This window comes from Podarcis melisellensis (assembly GCF_964234715.1).
Source record: "Podarcis melisellensis genome assembly, chromosome: 9".
Lineage (NCBI taxonomy): Eukaryota > Metazoa > Chordata > Lepidosauria > Squamata > Lacertidae > Podarcis > Podarcis melisellensis.
The window spans coordinates 24,545,924-24,572,531 of record NC_138541.1 but is presented as its reverse complement, the minus strand read 5'-3'; the positions used below and the strand labels follow the sequence as shown (position 1 = coordinate 24,572,531).

Below are 26,608 nucleotides of genomic sequence, written 5' to 3'. Positions count from 1 at the left end.
GTTGATTTTTCACTCTAGATTGTATTGTCAGGGAACACAGCTGTGTTTCTGCTGAATTGTCTTTTTAAATCACCCCTGTGCTTTGGTTTTTAATTGAGATGGGTGGGTTTCCCCCCTACTCTTCTAGATCTTATACCTAAGGTCAGGTTTAAAGTGATATACCGTATTTTTCGCTCTATAGGACGCACCGGACCATAGGACGCACCTTGTTTTAAAGGGGAAGAACAAGAAAAAAAAATCTCCCCCTCTCTGCTCAGCGCCCCTTCAGCGAAGTGGCAGGAGAAACAGAGCCCCTTCCATTTCTCCTCCTGCTTGGCTGAAGGGGCACTGCGCAACTCTCCCTCTCTGCTGAAGCCAGGAGAGTCTTGCTCTCCTGGCTTCAGCGAAAGGAACCTGAAGCCTGCGGAGCGCAGCGGGAACTCCGAAGGCTTCAGGCGGCTATCCCTCTCGCCAGTGGCGTAGAGTGGGTTGTCAGCACTCGGGGCAAGGCAATGTGTCAGCACTGCCATGTGTGTCAGCACTGCCAATGTGTCAGCACTGCCATTGAGACTTGTATGAAACTATTGTTGTGTACTGGTATTTTATGTACCTTTATACTATATCACTGCATATTTGAAACAACATTATTTCTGTACGTAAACATTGTGTTTAAATTTACTATTATTTTAAAACTGTCATACTTATACGTTGTGTTTAAATTTACTATTAGTTTAAAACTGTGATTCTTAGCAGAATATACACGTTTTTCTTTTCAACTCTCGAGCAGGAATTATTCCTTGTATTGAAACTGTTGGCCAGAGCTCTTGGTTTATCCTTTTAGTGTACTTTCAACAAGCACTCGGGGCAAGGCAAGTAATTTGTGCCCCCTAACCCGTGGATTTGCGCCCCCTAACCCCCAGATGTTGTGCCCGGTGCGGCCGGGCCCCCCTGCACCCCCCACGCTACGCCCCTGCCTCTCGCTCTCCGACCCCTCTCGCTCTCCAGGCTTCAGCGAAAGCAATGCGAAGCCTCCGAAGCACAGCAGGAGCACTCCTGCCACGCTTCTTGGCTTCGCGTTGCTATTGCTGAAGCCAAGGAGCCTGCATTTGTTCTATAGGACACACACACATTTCCCCTTAATTTTTGGAGGGGGAAAAGTGCATCCTATAGAGTGAAAAATATGGTAGTTGATAAGGAGGATGTGTGGGAACCACTTTGTTGGATGGTACATTTTTGGTGGCTATAGTTACATGCCCAGATTGCTATTATCACAGGGTGCTTGTCACCACATGGTTCAATAGCTGATCATATTTGCAAAGAGGCAAAGGAAATCTTGTCATGTCTTCGCTTCTTCAGATTAATGATCAAGTGTAGGTGCTCTTGATGATGATGATGATGATGATAAAATAATCATATTCTTACCACTTGGCAGGATGACATAGTTGGCAAATATGCCAGGTGGTTACAGGAACGTCATGGTAAGCTCGCCTACTTCTGGGCTTCTCGTCATGAGTTTGGCCACTGTGGGAGCAGAATGCTGGACTAGATGTGTCTGATCCAGCAGGGCTTATCTCATACTCCTGTGTTCTCCTTATGTGCTATACAAGCTCATATGCATGGATAATAGCTATTTGTGGACTGATCTCCCTAAATGCACGTCTGGTTGGCGTGGTTGGCATTGCTTCTGCAGTTGCTTTTGCATCACTCCCAGAAATGTGTATGAAAGCTTCTGCCCATGTAGTTGGTTGGCTTTTCTGCCACTGAAGGTTAACTGCATGGGAGGAGGTTTTTAGAGATTCCTGAGAATGATGTGGCAGTAACAGTGAAGGTGTATTAGTGGCGGGGGAGATGTAGAGAAATGCTTCCTTTCATATTTTGGTTTTGTGATTGTCTGAAGATGGCTTCTTCTGAAACTCTCTGGTATATTTATTTATTTCATAAAATTTATACACTGCTTGATTGCAACCCCACCCCAAAAAAACCCCAAACCCTCAAAGAAGTTTACAAAATAATAAAATAAAATAAAATAAAATAAAATAATTGGCACAAGCAGTTAAAACTTTCAAAGAAATCAGAAATAAACTAAAAGCATATTAAAACACACACCAGCATTCTACATATCTGTGTAGACTTGTCTAAAGAAAAGCATTTTTAGTAGGTGCCAAAGAGAGAACAGTGAAGGTACCTGCCTGGTGTCAATAGGAAGGGAGTTCCAAAGTGTGTGTTTTTGACACTTTGACAATTGCTATTTGACAGATAGGTTACAACCGTTACATAGAGTATATAACACCATCCATTTCTTCCTGGTACCTTCCTGACTTAGCTGTAGTGGGACAGTAGATGGCACTGTTTGTCTCACTCTCAACTACTTCTGTACTTTCAGCATATACATACAACACAAGCTTACATTATGGCAGACTGCGAATTGTAAGTGCAAATGGATTGCAACCATGGTACAGAAATAAGCGTGGGAGGCTACATTCACCGCAACGGTGACCTTTCTCTATTAGCATAAGAACCGTGATGACAGAATGCAATATCCTAAAGGCTTGGACGCCTTTATCACTTTGGTTTCAGTTCTGGCAGTGGGCACTAGATGCATCTGTTATGTAACAGTGAGCAGTGACCCAATATAATGGTATGGTAAATAATTTCATTTAAGCACTAGTGCAGCCAGTGCTTGTGGGGAACATCTGGCCCTCCAGATTTTGCTCAACTCCAGCTCCCATCACTCTTAGCAAGCATAGCCAATAGACAGGGATGATGGGAGCTATTGGTCAGCAACTCCTGACATCCAAAGCTTCCCCACAACAGTCCTACAGTATCTTTTAAAGGCAGCAAGGCAAACATTTTTCTTAGGCAAAAAATGGAAGTTGGGACTCAAACAAGAGTCCTGACAAAGATAGCAAACAGAAGAGTTTGGATTTGATATCCCGCTTTATCACTACTCGAAGGAGTCTCAAAGTGGCTAACATTCTCCTTTCCCTTCCTCCCCCACAACAAACACTCTGTGAGGTGAGTGGGGCTGAGAGACTTCAGAGAAGTGTGACTAGCCCAAGGTCACCCAGCAGCTGCGTGTGGAGGAGCGGGGAAGTGAACCTGGTTCACCAGATTATTAGACTACCGCTCTTAACCACTACACCACAGTGGCTCCAAACAGGGCTTTTCATCAGCTGGAACTTGCCGGAACTCAGTTCTGGCACCTCTCAGGTGGGTGCCATTGCCATTACAAGAGAACAAGGGAGACAATAATGGTGAGTTCTGGCACCTCTTTTTCTAGAAAAATAGCACTGGTAGCAAGCATCACTGTTGTTAAAGGAAGCATACACAAATGGCCTACAATGACTAGGAAATGACTGGAGACCCCTCTAGAAAAGGGATGGCTAACCTTTTTCAAGCCAAAGGCTGCACTACCCTTTGAACTCTCTGCAGGGTCACATGTCAAAGGGGCATTGCAGTTTCCAGAACCTCAGGGCTGACCTTAAGTCTCCAGGTTTGCCTGACCCGCCCCCCAGGTGGTGGTGGGGGGCTTGAAGTTTCAGGTGGGTGAGAGAACCTTAAAAAAAAGGTTATATGGGCCTGTCCATATAAGCCCTGCCATGGGACAGTAAAACATCTGGAGAAGAAGGAGGGGACAGAGGGTGAAGAAAGGGTTGTGAGTGGAGGGTAGTCATCTCCCTAGCCTTTGGTCCCCTGGGAAACTCAGCAAACCTGTTGTACCTGGCACTGGGTGTGGAGAGTAAAGCTGAATGGGACACAGCTATGGGCAGCCTGAGGAAGTACCACCCACCTTGGGCCTGCCTATAAAAGTCTAGAGTGAGAGACTAGGGTGATGCCTGCTGTTTCTGGGAACTCTCCTTGTGAAGCTTTTGTGGGTGAGCTGGGTGTTTGTTTGGACCCTGGGTGAGAACCTGGAGGCTGAAGGGAAGGGTGTATCAGAAGGAAATGAATTGATATTGATTAGTAACAGAGAAGCTGATAGACAAACATAGTTGTGGGGAAAGGTCTTATGTACATGTCTATACACTCAAATTGCTGCTGTTTGGAGATGTCATCACAGAGCAGATGCTCAGAGAATACCAAGACCTGTTCTGTGAACCAAAATGGATTGTGCAATCTGGCTTTAGAGGGAAGTAAGTGAAATAATTCTCTAAAGTTCTGACCAAAATTCCCTACAATGATCCACACCACAATTCTAAACAACCTTACTCAGAAGTAAGGCCCATTGTTTTCAGTGGGGACCTATTCTCTCAAGGAAGTGTGCATAGGATTGCACACTAATTACTAAGCATTTCCCTATTTTCCTGTTCTACACCAATCTGAGTAGATCATACCTGACATCCAGCTTGGAATTTTTCTGGTGAGATCCAGTCTTCCAGCATTCTGAGAATCGATGCTCCCTAAGAAAGCAGAGATTGGGATTATCAGCAATTATCAGTTGATGCTATACCAGTTTCAATCAAGCCATGTTCTTGAAACTTGAAAAAGTTTGACTGACTGGGCAAAATACATGGATAAAAGATTAACCCCCTTATTTACCATAGCCCAGCAACATATTATTTATATTTTTAATGCCTTACATTTATGAACTGCTCTCCTTAGCCCATAGCCTCCGCCTTACTGCGTGAGAGTCAACACAACCCAGAATGAACCAACAACCACAGAGCACAAGAAGTAGGCACAAATCACCCGGTTTCAGCCATAAGCAATTCATAGTGGTTTGTCTGCATCTTACCTTAAATGCCGCCTGTGGCTTGGGAGCAAAGGAAGCCCTACCCTCCTGCCTCAAATAGCTCTGCCTGAGACATGGTTTTCTGTGGATTTAAGAGATCCTGCCTGCAGATGCTTTTCAAAATGTTTGGCCACTTCTGGCAACACTAACAAAAGCCAAAGTTCTCAGAAATTCTGGTCTGAAGAAGATTCTAGCCCCATACAACACTACATACCTACATATACAAGGAAGCAGTGTAAGCACCTAAGTTTGCACATGAGGTTGTTGTTGTTGTTTTTAAAAAAAGATTCCTAAGTGAAGACATTCTCTAGCAAACATGACCCAGGTTCACATAGCATGCTGACCTTCTGCATTTGTGTTCAAGCAAGGCCTAGCTTACATAACCCTTTGGCTTATGGTCATTTGCTTGCTCTCCCCACCCTTGCTTGTGGCAATCTGATTGGGAAAAAGGGCTGTATGTTGGGATGGATGGATCTGTCAATTTCAGTTACTCTCAGTCTCTCTCTCTGTTATAAGTTCACATATTTCCACATCAGTTTGCATTTTTTAAAAAAAACACCAACACACACAAATTCATTTGTCAGAAGATGCTATAAAACCAACTTCTTTCAAGCTTCATCTCCTGACCTTTCCTGAAGAGTGACATATCAACTCAAACACTATTGACTTTGTGTCTGCCTTTTTGACATTGTATCAAAGAGAAGACAAGTTCTTCCTTACTTTGCTGTAGGATATGCCATCAAACACAGAGGTTATTTCATCAGGAGAAGACACATTCACTACAATAGCATGGGAGGAGATCAAAGAGTCCTCCTTCAGAACAGGGAACAGATCCTCAATCAAAATTTGGTCCATCTGTAAAGAAAAATGAAGGAAAAATGGAGCAAAATACACTGAATAAGATTACAAGAAATGATTATGCCTCTCTGTTTAATATTTCTACTGGTCTGTCATCATGTTGTGATGACAACCTGAACCTTGAGGGGTGAAAGAGGCACACAGATTGAGCCAAGACTTGGAAAGTGGCTCTTGTAGGACTCTACCTCAGAGTCTGAATGGATAATCTTGGGAAGAGGAGGACAGGAAGGGGAGGTGCATCCATAACCCCCTGGGGAGTTCTCCCTCCCTCCCTCTCTCCCTCCCTTTCTTTTTCCCTGGCACTGAGGGAAGATTTTTCTGACCGGAGTGGGGGGAAATAGGGAGGGATAGGAAGAGATATGTTGTTTTCCTTCTGCTGGAAAATTGTAGATTGGAGAGAGGATGGTCTGCAGGCTAGGGGAGAGTTTGTGGCTCTTTGTGAGGAAGAAAGAACACATAGTGGTCTTGGGGGAGGAAACATGAAAAAGACATGGTCATAGTGGGTGGTTTGGTAGCACTCCATGGCTTTAAAATAACATGCTTTATTCTACACTATACCTGTGGCTTGTTTTGAGTTTTTGATAAAACATTTCCCCCCCCATGTTATCAGTGCAAAAAATCTACATAAATCAGTAATAATAATGCCTCTGCTCCACACCACAATATAAGCACGTAATATAATGTAATGTAAGAATGTTAATGTTTACCATTTGCCAATCTCCTTCTGTAGCATTGACCCCCAGAAATTCAAAGAAGCTGGCAAATCCTTCATTCAGCCACAAGTCTTCCCACCAGTCCATGGTCACAATGTTCCCAAACCACTAAAATGGGAAGCAGGGGGGGGGGGGAAGCAGCATTATTTATACAGGTTATAGCTCTATGGTAACTTAGCAAATATTTACATAATACAGCTATCGTGCAGATCTTGCTGTGTCAAAATTAATAGATGAAAGGGTTCCTTATATGGAGATACGCTGTCCACTTCACTGATGACTTTTAGGCACCAGCTTAAAACAGATATGTTAATGGAGGCATTGGGGTATTGGGTATTTTTGAGACCATTGCTGAACTGTTCTGTTGCGCTCTTTTTACTGGGCTTTAATCTAATTATATCTATATTTTATCTGCTCTGTTTATATTTTGTTTGTTAGGACCCTGACATTCTATGGGATGAAGGGTGGTTGAGAAAAATAACTAATAAATAAGTGACTAAATAAATGTTATTTTCACCAATGCATGCATTTTACAGTATCTACCCTTTCCCCCAAATACATTTTTGTACACATTAGTTCAACAACTGTATCCAAAATTTGGAGAAGTGTGAATTTCACAGGATAGCTGTGTGGCACTTCGCTTATTGGTTCTAGAAGTGTGAATTAGGCAGTTGCTCATTAAAATGCAATCAAAATTGAACTCTGGCCCAACATCCCTGCACAAAGCTCGGTTTACTATCATCTTCCTATCTGCAGCCCCAGCACATGCCACCTGAGGCACCCAGCTTCACTCTGCCTAATAGTAGGGCTGGCTCTGGGTGGAACTAATTAAACTGATGCATGAGATGTTGCTCAAATCACTGTGGTGTTGTTTCTTTTCTCTTCCACTTTCCCATGGGAGAAGATTGCTTCTGCAATTTATCATGATTTGCAGCAGCAAAAATGGGTGTGGGAAACTATGGTCTCACTGCAGCTTTGTGTTGTAGTAGCCCCCAACAGTAAATCTCCAGCAAATGAAGTGCTGTTGATACAGGATGAAAATGAGACAAAACCATTATCTGAAATATGTTTCAGTACTTCAGAGCTTTAAAACGAATCTACTTATTTTGCAGCTGAAAAGGAAGCAGAAAAATCTGACAGAATAAAATAGATGGGATAAGTGAACCATTATTTCCTTGACTAAAATATTATCATTTGATGCCTTCGCGATAAGATGCTTTGCAAGATGTACCTGGTGAACAAGTTCATGGGCAACCACAGCCGCTACTCTTTGCTTGTTTGAAGCAGCAGATTCATTTGGATCATAAAGGAGATTAGTTTCTCTGTAAGTGATCAACCCCCAGTTCTCCATGGCCCCAGTGCCAAAATCTGGAATGGCTATTTTGTCTAGATAGAAAAAGAGAGACATTTACCATGAGTGTTCAAGCTCATTTATCTTATTCAAGTCACAGAACTGCTGCATCTAACAGAAATACTTCAGCTTGTTGCTTGTGCCCCCTGCAACATTGAAATGCATAAGATCCTGGAATTCAACCCCCCGAGAGATGCTGCAAGTCAGTATAGGCAATGGTGAACCCTTGGTCTGACTCAGCAGAACATTCAACATGTGTCTGGACTGCTGAAATGCTAGGACGATGCTGGTGAACCAGGTTCTTCTGCTTCCAGTTTCACATTCCCCCTTTTGACAGTGTGGGTGCAACTATGCATAACATTTTGGAGAACTTATGAAATCAAATAGGTGAGAGCATGTGGAACTGAGTTTGTGGACCTTGAGTCATGGTATTTGCAGGACAGCCCCTGGCTGTATGCATCTACATGTTCACCTTCCCACTGGAATGTATCCAATGGGAAGAGCCAGGGAAGGAGACAGTGAGATAAGGAGCCACTAACATCGGGAGGAAAGAAGGCAAGAAGATTAGGTGTCCTCCATTGACACCTATTGACTAGGTATAGTATGTGTACAAATTGTTGCAATCATAGAACTGAAGAATTGGAAGGGATATTGGAAAACATTTAGTCCACCACCAGCTTGATTCACACAGGATTCACACTGCAGCATCCCTGGCAGATGGCTGTCCAATGTCTCCTGAAATATATTCAATGAAAGATGTACTCCTGAGGCGCCACCCAAAATTGAAGCTTGCCTGGTCAGTACAGAGTCCTGCATGAAATATCTCAGTTGGCTTCCTCCAACTCCTTCTTCAGACCTGTACCTATTTTCCTCAGCCAAACAAAGGGTGATGTAGAAGAGAAGGGAGCTATGCCAGGTACATGTCCTACCAGGAATGTAAGAAGACACCAGCTGGATGAAACCAAAGACCCATCTAGTCCAACATTATGTACCATAAGTGGCCAGCCTGTGCCTCTGGGAAGGCCATAAGCAGTACAGGTGTGCAGTAGCTCTCTCCCACTTGTCTTCCACATAAAATAGGCTCGAGAGGCATATGGTTTTTGATACCAGAGGTACTACACAGCCATCATGATTATTAGCCACTCATAGTCTTATCCTCTGTGAATTTGTAAACACCCTTTCAAGCCATCCAAGTTTGTGACCATCACTAGAGTCTGTGGTAGTAATATGTGCTGTGTGAAGTAGTTCCTTTCATCTGCCCTGAATCTCGAACCATTTACATAGGTATATTGGGTGAGCTTGGATTTGGGTACTATAAGAAAGAGGGAAACTTCTCTCTCTTCACTTTCTCCATACCTTGCAAAGCAACTGAACCACGATTGCCATTTTAATGCCCGTACACCCAGTTTGGAGACATCCCTTTGGACCTCTTCCCAATCCCTCAGTAGGGCACTTGGCAGGCTCTCCCCCTGCCACAGGGGATGCTTTCTGCTGCCTGATTGGTAATGCCAAACTAGTCTTTACAATGTCTTCCTGCAATTAGGTTGTAAAAGGATTTCGTAAATGGGACTAAGAAATATTTATTGGCAAATTAAGTAAACTAAATCCCCATGTAATGAAGAACATCTGCTTCTACTCCCCACAACATGGAGGGTCATGTCTTCACGGCTGGCAATCAATACCAGCTTAAATGAGAATTATGGACGCTAGGTTCCTCTGAGAGGCTGAACAGCCCCGCTACTTAGCCTCGCATAGAATTCAAATTGATTCTGAGATGGGCAATGCTAAAGCATGACCCACTGGTTCAAAAGCCAGAAACCACTGCTTTCTGTTTAATTTTGGTCAAAATGGGTTTCATTTTGGGACTGTGAAGGGCAGCATGTTTATAATTGCAGTTCAACCTTTCTGAACCGCACTTCACCTCTGAGTAGTTTGCCACCCACCATTGTTCAGATGGAATTGTATACATTGAGAAATAAACACACACACACACACTTCAACCACTTCTGTCTGCAGAATAAAATGTATCTCAGGTGAGTATTAACAGATAGATCACAGCTCCTTTACTTGTGAACAGGAACATAGTAAGTTGCCTTATAATAGGACATATGAGCATATGCAGAGTCTAATGGATCAGGCCAATGGCCCACCTAGTCCAGCATCCTGTTCTCACAGTGCACTCCCAGATGCCTCAAAAGCATAAGAGCACTCTTCCCTTCTGTGGTTTCCTGCAGTTGGTATTCAGAAGCATTACTGCCTCTAACCATGGAGGCAGAGTGCAGCCATTGTGGCTAGAAGCCATTATTGAGCCAGATTCATCTAGCCCAGTAACTGTGCCCATTGACTGGCAACAGCTCTCCAGGGTTTTCGGGGACGGTACATTCACACTCCTACTTGGAGATGCTAGGAACTGAATCCGGGACCTTTTGCATGCAAAGCAGACACTCTACCCCAGAGCTCCTGCCTTAGAGCAGTGGTCCCCTGAAACAGCTGAAGCAGAGGGATCCGTTGAAAATGCACATGTGATTTTGGCCTGTGTTTTTGTTGTTGTATGCTCCAGCCTCGGCAACATAGGTTTTGCAATCATGTGTGTGCAATATCACTTATACTGTGAGAAAGGGTCAGAGGGGATTTGAAGACTTGTGTGAAAACTAGGGCGATGCAGCGGCTCTGGTCAAATACCAGATTCTGACTTGAATTGGGCTCATGGGACAACACAGGATTTGGCTAGAGTGGGTTGAGGCAGCCCTGGATCCCCTTAGGTACAGTCAGGTTAACCTGGAATGATCTAGGGCTGCCTGGTGGCAAGGATTGGCAGGGGAGGAGATTCATGCAGGCAGTCTATACATGTCTTTTGTCCTCTCCTGACAGCATCTTTAATCAGGGGTTTTAACCCTATTTATACACTGGGAAAGAACCCACCCCCAAATCACTTTGGGACCTGGATCTGGGTGGTTCAGGGCCGCTCCAAAATGCCATATCAGGCCCCAAATTGGATTGAGTGGGGCTGTGCAAGGGTCTAGTGAAAATGCCCTCAGTAGAGCAGCCATTGTCCCTCCTCAGGAGTGAACACATGCTCCAGGGATCTCTAAGGAAGGCTATTTGCAAGGTTTGGAGCCACAGTGGGCCTGTATTTTGCCTTTGGGGTCTGTATGACATTTCTCAAAGTTCATGTGGGGATTGGCACCACTCAGGCCAAAGCCATCCTAAATAGGCACATCTGCTGCTTCCAACCAACCTTTCCATGTGGGGAAGCCACACAGGTATAGTCAAAATAGAAGAAATGCATCAACAGGAAAAGGACAATGGAGGGTACAGATTTGCATGAAATTTCCCTATTCTGATTAATATGTATAGAAGTAAATTTAATAGAAATACAGCATAACTCAATCTGCTGCCTGGGTGCTCGTGGGGCAACTTAAGCCAATGGCACTCATTTCCTATGGTTTTTAAATCTTTGAACTAGACTTGGACTGGATGGCTTTTCAAATTGAAGACTGTCCACTGTAACATAGGACACATTGCCAGGGTCAATTTGTGTTGTTTAGCAACTGATCATTGGTTTGTTATAAACCATAGCCTCATATTTGTACATAACACTAAGCCAAGGCTATTTGAAAGCAATATTCAACTGCAATCTTGACAATTTGGTTGGGTTTGTGGAAAGTCATTGACATAGTGGTTTAGCCTTATGTGTGTACAGTATATGCCCATTATAAGGCAGCTTCATCTGCTCATCAAAGCATGCTAATATACGGTACTGTTAATGTGCAAGCACAGCAGCTAAACACCACTACTTCAAACATCATACTTCCTGTCAATTTCCAGGTGACTCAGTGACTGGCAACAAAATCCTGAAAGCAAATGAACATCAATGTTAATTCGTTACCGAGTTTGGGAAGAGAATAGCTCATGTTGAAGTATCCTTCAAAGAAATCAAATATCTCTTTAGTTATATTTGCTGCATATTCTGCTGTGTGTAACTGCTGGGGCTGGGCATAAACACGGAGCTGTAAAACAAAGCAAAGTTATTATCAGAGGTGTTTCTTGCTGGACACAATTCTTGTTTAGCACCAGGATACATTTGATCAATTCACAGAGCTAAAAGGATTAACTCATCTTGCCCTGAAAGGCAGAAGCACCTTCTCATACATTTTACCCTATAGTACCTTGGCATCATTGACTAGTTCTACACATTTTCCATTAAACATTTAACTCCCTCCCCCACCTCTCTTAGGGGTGATTTATCCCAGATAAGATGTTCCCCAACCCCTGTTAACTTTTCCCCACCAATCCGTTGAAAAGTGCATTTCATGTGATCAGGCTGATGAAAGAGATGAATGATTTTGGCAGTGGAGTAGTAGATAGACATAAGGAGACCAACGTGAGAGGATGAAAGACCAGAGAGGAAAACTCGCAGTAGTCTAGGTGAGAGATGAGCAGGGCATGCCCCAAAGCTTTAGCCAATGGGACAGAGAGGCATGGCTATATTTTGCAATGTTCTAAGTGGAGAAGCAAAGTGAGTTGGGCCATGTACTGAATATGGGGAGCAAAGGAGAAAGGAGAGTCAAAGAGTAAGTCCAGGTCACATGTCTGTCCAACAAAGGGAATGTCAATGAGAAAAGAGCTTTGGAGGAAAGAGGGCAAATTTGGTCTCTAGTCATGGGGCAGGGCTTAGGGTGATCATGTTCCTTGCTTTACAGAAGACAGCCCTCCATCTATCAGAGGACAGTCCTGCATCTGAAATTGTCCTCTGCTTGAGGATTATCCAGTCCAAAGTCTGGTTTAAAGAGAAGGAACCATACAAAGAGACAACAGGAGTCTTGAGGTTGCCCATCCCTGGTCAGCAGACTGAGCTAGCTCCTAAGTCACCCAGTGTAATTGCTACTATGGTGAGATGTATTGTATTTCTATTTAAATTATAGTAATTTCTTTTAAAATTTGCATCTGGACATATACATTATCATATACAAATTTTATGCAAATCCTCCCTTTTGGCAAAGCATAACTGGTCATTTTAGGAGGGCTACGTTCCCTCTGATGCTAAGTTCCCTCTGTTCCTGCTGCTGTGGCTCAAGGATGTACTCAGCTCCTTTTGAAGCATGGACCATTGAGGATCAGACTTTCCCTTCACAAATGGATGTCTCTGGGGAGTCTATCATTAGCCAATGCTCTCAGTGTGGTACATTTAGTATGAAAAGCACCCAGGTGGCATTAAGTGGCCTTCTGAGTCCAAAGCCCTTTAAACTCGGTGAGAGACTTTTCATTGCTATAGATCAGGCACATCCAACAGGTAGATCGTGATCTACCAGTAGATCACTGGACGTCTGTGGTAGATCACTGGTAGATCAGTGGCTCCCCCCAAAGAAGCTGAACAACTTTGGCTCTCCTAAAAGAAGCTCAACATTTTTGCCCTGCACCCCAAAAAAACGGGACTTCCCTTCTCCCTAAAAAAAAGCTCAGCAACTGTGACCTGAACCCCAAAAAGCAGAGCTTTCCTCCCTACAAAATGCTCAACAACTTTGACCTGAACCCCCCAAAAGGGGGTAGATCACAACCAGTTTTTAACTCTGTGAGTAGATCGCAGTCTCTTGGGAGTTGGCCACCCCTGCTGTAGATGACAGCGTGAAACCTCTTCTGCCATCAAATCCCTCACCAAAATATCAGCTATGTTCCATAAGTAATTCTCAAGCTTCCAATGTTTAAGAAGGTGCTGTGGTCCCAGGATAGTAAAATAAAATATATATAACCAAATACATTTTGTTGTACATTAACAGGGTGCTTTTAAATATAGTGTTATGGGTTTGTAGGAGGCAAACTGGGTGCCAGACATTAGATTTGAAATTCAGGCTAAACCAGGAAATTGCCTGGGCAGAAGAGCCATCAGGGTGTAATGACCGGACAATGGCCAGTCATTGACCCTCTGCCTGAGCTCTGGGTAAATAGCAGAATTGGGAAGGGGGAGTGTTACAGGAAGCATGATGTAGAAATAGGAAAGAAATGTGTTCTTTTAGAAAATGAGGCTTGAAATAGCGGGAGATCAGAGGGATGAGCAGGCAGATAGGGAGGAGTTATAATAATTGTGTCAGGGAACTGCCATCAGGGCCAGAGGGAGAGAGAAGGCTCCAGAGGGATTCCAGAGAGTGTCCCGGGATGGGGAGAGGCAGCCCATCTTCTGGGGAAGGGAATTAGTGTAGCACCAGTGGAGAAGGGGGGCAGATGGGGGAATCGGCGAGGCGGTCCCATGACTCCTCGCCGGGGACCAGCGGGGAGAGTAAGGGTCCTCCGCTGCCCACACCCTCCTTGCACAGAAGGCTTCCACTCAGGGAGAGTAGGCGGAGACTAGGAATCAAAGAGCTTCTTTGCTGGAAGAAGTTCAAGAAACACCCACTGACGGATTCTGCCAGCGATTGAGACAGCCACGGGCGAGTGGCTGTCCGGACAGAAAAGGTTCACTCAGGCAACCCAGCCAGGTGTGGCACCGGTTTATGCACGAGCAACCCCTAGAACCATTACAAATTGCTATATTCATTGTTGTAAATATAACAATATATACCTCTCTCTCTAATAGGCACATGCTTAACTTTTTGCAGGAGCGCATTTGTGATAACTGCTGAAAACCAGTGTGGTGTAGCAGTTGGAGTAGGACCTGGGAGAACAGGGTTCAAACCCCACTTGGGCATGAATAACCATGTATTAGGGTTGCCATATGTCCAGGGAAACCTGGACATGTCCTCTTTTGGGGGGTCAACATGCCCATCTGGGCAGATTTTTAAATTTTAAAGGAAATGTCTGGGTTTTGGAGGTTTGGTGGGGGCTTGGGCCACTGTGGCCTCTGCCAGCCTGAGCTGGGGAAAGAGAAGTGTGGATGCAGTGGCGTCGCAATGTGCCCATGCCTGTGCCTACGCAGCTCTTTCCCCAGCTTGGGCTAGTAGTGGCTTGGGCTCCCACCTTGAGCTCCTTGTAAAGAAAAAGGTAAGATACAAATGCAATAATTGCCTCAATACCCACAGTGGTGCAGGGAACCATTTGCAAGAAACAGGCACAGATAGCAGATATATCCTGGTATTGGTAAACGAATTTACCATATTATTCCATCTATAAGATGCCCCCATGTATAAGACATTTGGGGGGACTCAGATTTAAGAAAACGGCCTTGGCACTATCCGTGTATAAGACGCCCCCTAATTTTTGACATAATTTATTAGGGAAAAAACCTGGTCTTATACACGGAAAAATACAGTAGTTCCAGAACGAAAACAAAGAACTCCAATGCAAAAATGTAATGTGAAATAGCTGGATTACAGTTAACCTGCTAAAAGGTTAAAGGTGTCCATGTTAACCTGTGCTGTCCCAAGAAATTTTAGCCCTTGAGGCAAACCACAAAAATGGTACACACCCCACCAGGGAAGAAGGAGTGAGTGAAGATCTGCATCAAGGACAAGGGGGGAATGGAAAACTACATTGGGAATAAGGGGGTGAGTGAAGTTCTACATTGTGAACAAGGCGGGGGAAATAAAATCAGCCTTACTCAATGGTTGATGTGGGAATCAAAGACCATTATGGGGGGGGGGAAGGGGTCTGCTCTGAATCACATCAGGTGCCAAGGAGGTGACAGATCTAGCCTCCAGGTACTGCAGCTGCAGCCCTGGAGGCCACATTTGATGCCCCAGTGGATCCTGCCACCCAAGGCAGTAGCTGCACCTTGTCTCATGGGTGGGTTGGCTCTGCTGTTGACATACTTAAGCTCTAATTATCACTGACTTTAATTTTTGCATCTCACAGCCATTCAACTCCTACCTCGCATTCTTCTATTTTACATTCCTGCCAACTACTATTTCACTTCATGCCTCCGATGAAGCAGGCTTGAGTCCATGAAAGCTTAGGCCATAATAAATGTGTTAGTTTATAAGGCGACTATTAGAACATTATGCTAAAAGGCTAATTATTGGCTGAAGTTTCCATCCAAGTTTTTCTCCGCCTGTATTTTCCAAAAGCCCCAAAGACATTCTAATTTCACAGAGACTTTTTCCCCTGAAACTGTGTTTGAGTGTTCGGGCCAGATAATACTAATGCTAAAAACATGAAGAACGAAGCATCTGACAGCTGCTATTAATCCCATGAATTGCCCCCCCCCCCACTATTGACTGGGTGACCCTTTGCCTCTATTTTTAAATGAGCAATTAATACACAAACACCATGAGGAGGGGAATTAAGGCTATTTGATCACTATGTTCACTTCCTTGGATGAAATGGCAGCTTGACTTCCGCTATCTTTTTCAAAAATGTAGCATAAAAAACATTATAGAATGACATTGTTTGAGAGCTATGAAATATTTACTAAGTCTTCAGGGACAGGTCCCTAGAGATGTGGAGGAAATTGCAGATCGGTGAAATGATGCAGTAAATAAAATGCCCTTATTTTCAGATAAGGAATTGGAGGCATATGAGTTTAGTAACTTGTTAGGGAAGCTTAGCTGGGAAGGAGCCAGCTATATTCCTGGCAGGAGAGCTAAGCTAGTCAAATGAAACATTACAATTAACAGGAGTCTTGCCACAGGTCAATAGATTCTATGGTACCATCTGAAGCAGTCATGGCACCCCCCAAAGAATTTTGGAAGCTGTGGTTTGTTAAGGGTATGGAGAGTTACTGTTTTAGGAGGATCCTATGGCACTGTGGGCTAAACCACAGAGCCTAGGACTTGCCAATCAGAAGGTCGGCGGTTCAAATCCCCATGACATGGTGAGCTCCCATTGCTCGGTCCCTGCTCCTGCCAACCTAGCAGTTCGAAAGCACGTCAAAGTGCAAGTAGATAAATAGGTACCGCTCGAGCGGGAAGGTAAACGGCGTTTCTGTGCGCTGCTCTGGTTTGCCAGAAGTGGCTTAGTCATGCTAGCCACATGACCTGGAAGCTGTACGCTGGCTCCCTTGGCCAATAAAGCGAGATGAGCACCGCAACCCCAGAGTCGGCCACAACGGGACCTAATGGTCAGGGGTCCCTTTACCTTATTCCCTTCTCAGAACTACAATTTCCAAAGGTCTCTGTGAGGTGGGGTTGAGAGCTAAACCTCTCTGAGAAAGCCATACGTGGAGATGCCAGAGATTGACCATGGGACCTTCTGTGTGGAAAACTGATGCTGTAACACTGAGCTATGTCTTTCCCCTAAATTACCATCACCATGGGATATCCGGCTTGGCTATTATCAGAGACAGAACATTGGACTATTGGAGACAGACCTTTGGTCTGGTCTAGTCAAGCATTTCTTTTGCTCTTCTGCATTTAATAATCCCCCCATGGGGGACAGACAATATGAAGACTGGCCGAGTTTCAGCTAAATTTAGATCTGACCAAAATGTTTCTCAGATTTTCTCCTTCATGCCTAAACGTGTGGAGGAGAAAGAAGGATTATGTTCCTGGCCCCACTCCTGAAGCTGCTGCATTCTGCTCATACCACCCATGATCTCTGCACACAAAGCCACACAAAGACCACCCGAGGTCTGACAAAGGGATGCCTGGAAAACCACAGTGAGCCGTGTGATCCTTCTCCCTTTTGCATGGATTCATTCTCCATATGGAGGGGAATGTTTGAAAAGAGATCTTGGCTGCCATCCTATGAACACTTATCTGACAACATGTCCCGATTTCACATAGTGGAACTTACTCCTGAGTAGACATGTGCTACACTGCTAAGTCACATCAAAATCCGTGGCTCAGTTGATGACAATTAAGTTAAATCCCATTGTATGCATACATGGCATACATTTGAGGAATTCTGGGAACTGTCATTTATTCCCTACAGGGCTGTAATTCCCAGCACCCTTAACAAACTACAGTTCCCAGGATTCTTTGGATGAGAAATGTCCCTTAAAGGTATGGTATGTACACAGCCTTAATTAAACAAATTCAGTTACAGTGGTACCTCGGGTTAAGTACTTAATTCATTCCGGAGGTCCGTTCTTAGCCTGAAACTGTTCTTAACCTGAAGCACCACTTTAGCTAATGGGGCCTCCTGCTGCTGCGCGATTTCTGTTCTTATCCTGAAGCAAAGTTCTTAACCCAAGGTACTATTTCTGGGTTAGCAGAGTCTGTAACCTGAAGCATATGTAACCTGAAGCGTATTGTAACCCAAGGTACCACTGTACATCCCATTGTTTCAATGAACTATAGCTAAAACAAGGCCAGCATGTTCAGCCTAGACCAAAGGATTTTGATTTTTTTTAAAAAGATGTCTTTCTACATACATAGTGTTTCTATCCTTTTTCACAACATCAATAACTGGAGGACTGCTTGTTTCCTGTTCGCAAAGCAAAAATCACCAAGAAACATTCATAAATTTGATAAGAATTAGCACAGGACTTACAGGAATTCCTCGGTCCGATATTTTTTCTATATACTTAAACTGGTGTACGGCCCAAGCCACTAAGTAGGTGCTCATTGGGACAGACTTTTGGAATGTCGTTACAGTCCAGCCGTTGCCCAGCGAACGTTTTTGCTGCGGGGAAAGTGAGGGAAAAACAATCACAATGAAGCATTGTTTACAAGTAAAAAACTTTCCCAAGACAAATAATTATCTTTATGTACAGAATGGGAGCAGGAAAGTTGTTGTTGTTTCTGTCTTATTACTTTGGTTACACATAAAATGTGCCTTTTTCAGTGTTAATGCTTTATTACTGTTATAATAAATATATAATATCACCTCTTTCTAAAGGCACACTCTCCTAATCACCAAGAAGGCATAGAATGTCACTAGAAGGTAAATAATGTACTGCCCTCATGAAGTTACATCTGAGGAAAACACAAGATAACAGTTATCAGCCCTGTTCACACTAGCGGTGGGCAAATCTGTCAATTTCAGTTCTCTCAGCTTCTCATTTCTCCAATCTTAAATTCAGTTCTCCGCATATCCAGAATAATTCTTTTTTTAAATTAAAAATAAGGTCCTGATAAAAAATAATCAGCAGGTTGGTCCAGATTTCTCCCAATATACATGTATTTGTATGCAGTTTTACCTAACATACACATTTCTGCAAAGCAAATTTTCCTAATAGCACACCTCATTTTTGTATGTTATTTTCACTAATATGCATTTTTAACAACATTTCACCCCAGTATGTGTATTTTGGAACACATCATTTGGCTCAGGAATTGCATTGCAACATTCAGAGATGTGCGAATTTTAAAGGCTGGCTGTGCATCAGTCTGCATATTGTTTCGGAATGTGCGAATTAGGTAGGTTCACCTTGACTTGTGAACTGAATTGAATTTCTTCCACATCCCTAACTTACACGTTACTCATGTGTCAGGCACTCCCAGTTTATAGCCAGGGGAGGCTATACTTTTCACCCCCAATTCTCCATCAGTGTGCTACCTCAACCCTCTAATGACAGCACACTGAGTGAGGTGCATAGGGAACGCTTCATAAGAGAAACATGCTCAATATGTGGTCATTGGCAGGCAGTGTCATACAAAGGAGTAATGCATGAAAACCTCTACTCTTGTACTGGAATTACATAGCTAAAAGCAGAAACTTAACCATGCCTATTTAAGTAAGTTGTATCGAACGCAGTGGGGCCTCCTCCTTGGCAAGAGGGGTTAGGATTGCAATCTTAGCCCAGAAATATTCCAGTGTTTGCAAACTGATAAATGGGAATTTTTTGAGGGTTCACTGAAATTACTAGAAACTTCTTGTGCAGTTTTACTTCAAAGCTTATTGGTGGAACTTTCACATCTACTCAACAGAAGCCACAACTTCACTGTAGACAACTGCTATTGAGGATTGGGCTTCACAGTTCAAATGTACTTATATTTTAATATTTTGTGAAGATTTGAGAGAAAACATTGCGACCAGTAACATTATTTCTAGACAATCACTGTCTCCCTTAAAACACAAAATATGTAGTGTGGAGGAAATGTGGTAAGGTCATCTATCGTAGGGTTGCCATATTTCAAGAGGTGAAAATCTGGACACAAGAAGTTGTTGAGCTTTTTCAGGGCAATTTTACATTTGCTTTAAAATGTAAAATCCTCCCAGATGGACATTTAGGACCCCACCAAAGAGGACATGTCCAGGAATTCCCAGATGTATGGCAACCCTAATCTATAGGCTAACTTTGCATATGTCAGGTCAGTTGTGTTTATTACTGTGTAGAAGAAAATACTGCAATAGCTACCGATATTTCAACCACAAATTAAAACAGTGGGAGCTGTATGACAATCATAAACTGATGGGCAGAATCCAGTTCATAATTATGTACTCTAAAATCCCAAGGAAATAAATGGGATGGATTCTGGGCATTTTCACTGTGGCATCTCAAAGCCCCATATCATAAACAGGACATTTTACCTTAACAGAAATATTAAAAAGATATTGATATGGTATGATTTTTGCGTATTTCGTCTTTGACTTCTGTTAACAGTAATACAAAGTTTCTAGAACTTTGTACTAAAGCTGATGTTTATGTGAACTAACTTGGGAAATGTCTTTAGCCAGAAGTTTGCTGGGATGGAATTTGCATTTTAATTGTGCACTTAATTTGGAAATTTAGAAACTATTCATTCAAAGTTATGTGTTGGCTTTGACTTTCCACTAGGCTATTCACTGGACATTCTTTTGGCCAAGATCCATAAAATCATTTTCCGCTGCAAATCCCAGAGGCAGAGAACTTATGCCATTGACTTCCATAGAAGATTTGGAATTTAAGCCAAAGGAACTAAATATAACCATTTGTGAACCTACGACCTTTGCCTAGGAAAGCATTTTGACAAACATCCACCTCTATGGTTTAACAAAAAAAGGAATATATTTCATAATGCCAAATGTTTTGCTCTTAATGCCCACTAACTTTGATATGAATTCCTCTAACAGACTACAACCCACCTACTCCAAAGTCATTTTTAGAGAATACTAGTGGCTGCACCAACAGGCCATGTGATTTGGTGATCAATGCCACCAGGTTTCATGTGTCATATGTGCATATAGACATAGATGGTAGAATGCATACCTCCACTGGCATGTTTGATAGAGCTTCATATGTGTCTTCATGGAAAATGGAAATATTATAAGTTGCCTTTATGTTAGGTTCATCAAAGCAAGGAAATGATTTCCGTGCATCTGTTGGCTCATGATCAGTGGCTGCTATACTCCTTTGGAAAGAAACGACAGTTACATCAAACCATTATTCCCAAATAGATAATTAGACCAAGTATGAAAGCAATAAAAGGAATTTTTCATATGAAAGAAATGGGATAATCTTTCTCCTATGGCTCATGTCAGAACCTGTGGGATCACCTTACCCAATATATGCCTGCTCGACCACTTCAATCTGCAGAACTGCTATGGGTACCACATAATACTGGTTCTGCATTTGTAATAAATCAATCTTTTAATCTGGCAGCACCTACACTGTGGAACTCCTTGCCTGTTGACATGAGGCAGGCACCTTCGCTGTACTCTTTTTGGTGTCTGCTAAAAGCATTTTTGCTTAGACAAGCCTATTCAGATGTGTAGAATGTAGATGTATGCTTTAGTCTGTTTTTAGTTTACTGCTGGTTTTAAGTTTTGAACAATTTACAAAATTGTGTTGTTGTTTTTTTAAACAAAGCAATGTATAAATTTAATGAAATAAAAACAAATAAAAAATAGACAAAGTAAAGCTTGAAAGCGTAATTATCCTGCATAACCTGTGAACCCACAAGCCGAATACAGCTAAAAAGCCCTTATGGTGCTTGACAAATGCCTTGTTTATTTATTCCCAGTCAGCCAAGAAAATAGGTATTGACTGCATTTGGCTCGGTTGCAAAGGCCTAGATAAAACTATGATGACATGATCCATAGGTTTGCTGTGACCAGGAATGGATGAAACTAACATACAGCATTTCAGCATCTCTTAAGCTTCTCGTTTCTTCCATCTTAAACTCAGCTCACCCCGTTTCCACATCAGTTTGCAATTCTCCACAATATGTATGAAAATTCATAAGCATCTAACTGCACATTTATTCTCATATACACATTTTTGTGTGCAATTCTGCCAAATACGCACATTTTTTGCAAGTCCCCCCCGAAGGATTACATTTTTCTTTATTATTTTTACCAATATATTTGTATGCACACATTCTCCTAACACACTTATTTTGTACACATTGTTTTGGTTGGAGAATAGCATTGCAAAATTCAAAGAAGTACTATTTTTTTTTAAGAACGGGGGGGAGATTTGGTTTGACTTCTGTGGTTTTGGGAAGCATGGGTTAGTTAGGTTCACATTCAAATGCAAATTGAATAATAATAATAAAATCTCTTCCCAGCTGTGACTGAATGGGCCAACCAAATTAATGTTTTGAGATGGTGAATTTGGACCCATGCAAAATTCTGTGTATGCTGAAACATTTGTGTGATTGCACCCACCCGGTTTGCTACTTACCACATACCTACCACCTCATAGCTCCCTCCACATCCAAAACTTTATGCTCACATTTATTAATTTGTGGCATTTTTAACCTGCTCATCACCATATGGTCCCAGGGCAGGAATGGTTAAACCAACAAGAAATAACAGTAAAACTCAAATCACATGAATACAAATTTGAGTCCTCATTATTATAAACATCATTTAAAATCATTGTTAAAAGAATAAAACCTAACACTATACCACTACAGGTAAACACACAATTTCATATTTGGTAAATATGGGCTGGGCAAACTGCTGGATGTATCATGGATGAAGAACCTAAGAGGAGCCAGTTGGATCAGGCCAATGGCCCATCTAGTCCAGCATCCTGGTCTTAACAGTGGCTGACCAGATGCCTCTGAGAAGCCTGCAAGCACAAGAGCACTCTGCCCAACTGCAATTCACTGCAACTGATATTTAGAGGCACAATGCACACATTTTCAGCAAACCCATTCAGTCATATGAATGTCCCCATGTCAACTGCCAAATGAACCTCCACTGTTTTGGCCCATATTGAGTCTCATCAGCAGAAAGGCTGCAGTCCTCCATCCCTCCTCTTCTGTGCATACACACCTGTGATAGATAGCTTTAAGCAGCTTGTCAAATGCTAGCTGAAAGCAGCACATTCATAACAGGGACATTGATCACTCTGAGATAACCTTGCACATCTGCCTTTTGTTGTTCATGGACAAGAGTATAATGACAATCTTGGTGGTCTAGAATACTGATAGGATGCAGCGAAATAAATGGCTGTGGAACACCATTGCTATAAATTGATATAGCGATATTTGCCTTAACAGCTGGTACCAGAACATCTTACCTGCCTGGGATATAAATGACTGAGGAAAATAGGGTCATTAAAATTGTTGCCAAGGTTTACATAAAATATCTGCTCCCTAAATGGAATCAAGCTCTTCTTATCAACATAGCATTCAAGGATGGAGCATGATTGATGGGAGAACACAACTAAGTTGTCTCTTCAATTAATTCAGAATGTTGGTAGCTTTCCAACCACACCTCTGTAGATACGTTTGAGCTACATAAAAGTAGTCTCCCCCTTCTTTTAAAAAAGAAATAAAGCAAAAACAAGAAGTAATTAAGAGTGAAGGAACATAGCTTGCAACATTCCTGAAGATCTATAAGTTATCTCGTCAGTCAATTTGTCAATGTCCTAATGTCCTTGGCATTTTCCTATGACTCCCTAAATGCTTAACTGATCATAAAGAACTTATAATGGTACATCCAAACCTGAAGAATTAGTGAGATACCAAGCAAATGGGATAATTTAAAAAAAAAAATGTGGGCATAAAAATTGGCTGTACAAACTTTAAGGTCAGAACTCTCTCTGCACCTACAAAAAGGGAAATATGCAAATATCCTACATGCCTTGAAAATTTTCTCAGAAAGACTATACAGTTGTACCTTGGTTTTTGAACAGCTTAGTTCCCAAACGTTTTGGCTCCCGAACGTCACAAACCTGGAAGTGATTGTTCCAGTCTACGAACAATTTTTTTGAATCCAAATGTCTTCCGTGCCTTCTAATTGGCTGCAGGAGCTTTCTACAGCCAATCAGAAGCCGCGATTTGGTTTTTCAAACATTTTGGAAGTCGAATGGACTTCCGGAATGTTGAACGGAACTTCGAAACTTCGAATTCCAAAGTACAACTGTGCTTTCAAGAAGGCAGACTAAAAAGCAAATATATTGTTGCATGTCGCCCCAATCTTCAGTGGTTCAAGGTGCTTACCCAGGGTTCGGTTTTCTTGGAATGAGGGACAGCAGAGACAGTGGCATCTTTAGTGTATGTGGTTTATTTACACACACATATACAATGTGAGCCTAGGGTGGAGGGGCTCACAACATTAACAGCCCAGAAGGTCCCACGGCCACATCCTCAGATTCAAACAGAAATCAAGCATGTCTCTCCCTCTTAGGTTTCTGCCTACTACAGCCTGCTTCTAGCTCACACACTCTAGCTCTGGCTTCTGTTTTTCTAACTACCAGCCAGTTGAGGGAGGGGGGCCCATCCATTTGTCCTCTGGCACAGAACCACTTCCTTTGTCACCTGAATGACCCCAAAATGGGGGCCATTATGTCACCAAGAAGTTGGCCTGGCTATTCCAACAACTGAATCCTTGCTCAGGCATACAGCGTAACTACTCCCCCTCACAACAATATTTTCAGCAAGATGGCTTATGTCAGTTAACTGTTGACCTAGTGAAACATTATTCCCATGAGAAACTGCATTTATTTAAGATTATTTAAATTTACTGCAATTAGTTTAGGTATTGCTTACATCATGTTCTATTTATAGAGATGCTTACAATTTGACAGCATAAATACACTAAATTCTTAATCACAGAAGCAGCAGCACACATCTTCATTTATGCCATAACGGTGTTTCAGTTATTTATTGCTCCTTTCTCTTCTTTGTGGGTTTACAGAATGCTCCAATATTATGCCAGCAGCTACCTAAAGGGTGATATTTTATAAGCGGTTGCTTTTGAAGCAGAACTCTAGACCCTCCAAGTGTCCCTTTTTTCCAGGGACATCCTTGATTTAGAGAAGCCGTCCTGGTTTCTGATTTGATCCCAGAATGTCCCACTTTTCCTTAGGATGCCCTGATTTTCATTTGAGAAATGCTGGAGGGTATGGAGTTATCCAACTGCCAAGCCATCTGAAGGCAATCCTGTATAGGGAAGGTTTTTTAAACGTTTAATGTGGTATTATGTTTCATTATGTCATTATATATGTTGAAAGTTGCCCAGAGTGCTGGGGCAACCCAATAAGATGTGTAGCGTATAAATAGTAAAATTATCATTATGGAATGGGATGTCCCTATCTTCATCGGAGAAAAGTTAGAAGGGTGGGACTCCCTCTTCTGAGGTTCTTTGACCCTTGCATTCCACTACCAGTAAGAATGGAACCTGATGGCTTATTTATAATGTGACAACTGACCATACAGCTGGTCTGCCTTGTTTCATTATGTACTTAAAAGGTGCAAGGAAAGATGGAGAAAAAATCTGCTGAGTTCTGCAGGAACATCTTGGTCATTCCCCCGCTTGATGGGGCTCATTTGATAACAATAAGAAACCAAGTCTTTAATGTCATTTGCCCGGTATTGTGGAATACCCACTGAGTCAGACTCATTGGTCTACCCTTGAGCTAAGGCGCATCCCTTAAGTTTGCCACTTCTCCAGATTTTGTGATGTACCGTAGTTCTTCAGTCAAAGAATGTATACCAAAATGTGTATATTAGGGAAAATAATATACATTCTTCTGCAAAGATGCTTACACTAGGCCAAATTTTGCAGAAAATATGTATATTAGGAAACATGAGCGATAAAATGCATATGAATGTTCATGTAGACTTTGCTTTCCTTAAATCAGAATGCACTGAAGAACTGAAAAACCAGAAGTTCACCCATCCCTAGGTGCAAGACCCATAGAAATGAATGGGAGCAATGCAAAAGCATGTTTGCAAATAGCTCTCATTCATTTCACTGAATGCAGAATAACTGCCCATTAGATGATGCCCAATGAGAACAGTAAAAAGATCTCTAGGTTGTACACTATTTGTTAATAATTAGATGCTGTGTTCTCTTTGTATTGAGAAAATGGCAATAGAAGATGAAATATTTGCTTTCAAAATGCATTATGTTGTCCTGCCCCCGTCATTTGCATTATAGTGTCCAGGCCTTACAAATGAGAACCAGAAGCAAGAAATGTGTAAAGACACTGAATATTTACTTGCATCTGTGACTGCTTCCAGCTGTTGTTCCCAAAATAAAACATGACCAAAGCTGTGATGAATTGCCTTTTAAAAAAAATTGGCCAAACACATATTTTCAGTGAAATTGTCAGCCTATTATAGAAGGCAATCCAATTTTGGCTTTAAACACACAGTTAAAGCACCGTTAAACCACATTACTTCCCCCAAATCATCCTGGGAGATTTAGTTTGTTAAGGGTGCTGGGAACTGTAGCTCTGTGCAAGGTACAAGTACAGTTCCCAATATTCTTTGCGGAAAGCCATGCACTTTAAATATATGAGATGAAAAAAGCTGAAGTAAAAAATTAGGGGGGGGGGGAGAGAGAAATTAGCCCAACTGATATTGAAAATACATCCCCCAAGTCATTTCAAAGGGAAAACTGATATCAATGAATGGCTAGCTTGTTTTTCACCTCAGTCATTTGTATCCATAGCTGCCACCTCCTCAGCAAATTTCTTTTTAAATAAGAATGTGTCTTCTGCTGCTGCCACCTGCTATTATATCCTGCTAATTCTCGTATCAAGTTGGGACCTAGTTACCCGTCAGTAAGAGGGTTGGTTGGGGAAATTTGCCAAGGGGTATTAATTCAATGTCCATTGATATAGGTAGCCCCCACCCACCCACCTAGTTTTCCTGAATGGCATCTAAATCCAGCATTCTGCAGACAGATTGACTGAAGACACAGATGGGGAGTGTTTCAAGATGTGCTTGCTATGAGTCAGTCATCTGTTACATAAAACAAACCCTGCTTTAAAAAAAA

General features: G+C 42.3%; 1 protein-coding gene across 1 annotated transcript in view; it reads right to left on the bottom strand.

Moving 5' to 3' along the window:
* ENPEP (glutamyl aminopeptidase) overlaps nt 1–26,608 on the bottom strand; it is a 56,491-nt gene that overhangs the window by 23,687 nt on the left and 6,196 nt on the right. Inside the window, exons 2-8 of the mRNA XM_081924247.1 lie at nt 20,637–20,778; nt 17,996–18,127; nt 11,523–11,643; nt 7,514–7,668; nt 6,277–6,390; nt 5,432–5,566; nt 4,314–4,379 (exon numbers count right to left, since the gene is read on the bottom strand). Coding sequence (XP_081780373.1) covers nt 4,314–4,379; nt 5,432–5,566; nt 6,277–6,390; nt 7,514–7,668; nt 11,523–11,643; nt 17,996–18,127; nt 20,637–20,778 — 865 coding nt within the window. The remainder of the gene's footprint in view (nt 1–4,313; nt 4,380–5,431; nt 5,567–6,276; nt 6,391–7,513; nt 7,669–11,522; nt 11,644–17,995; nt 18,128–20,636; nt 20,779–26,608) is intronic.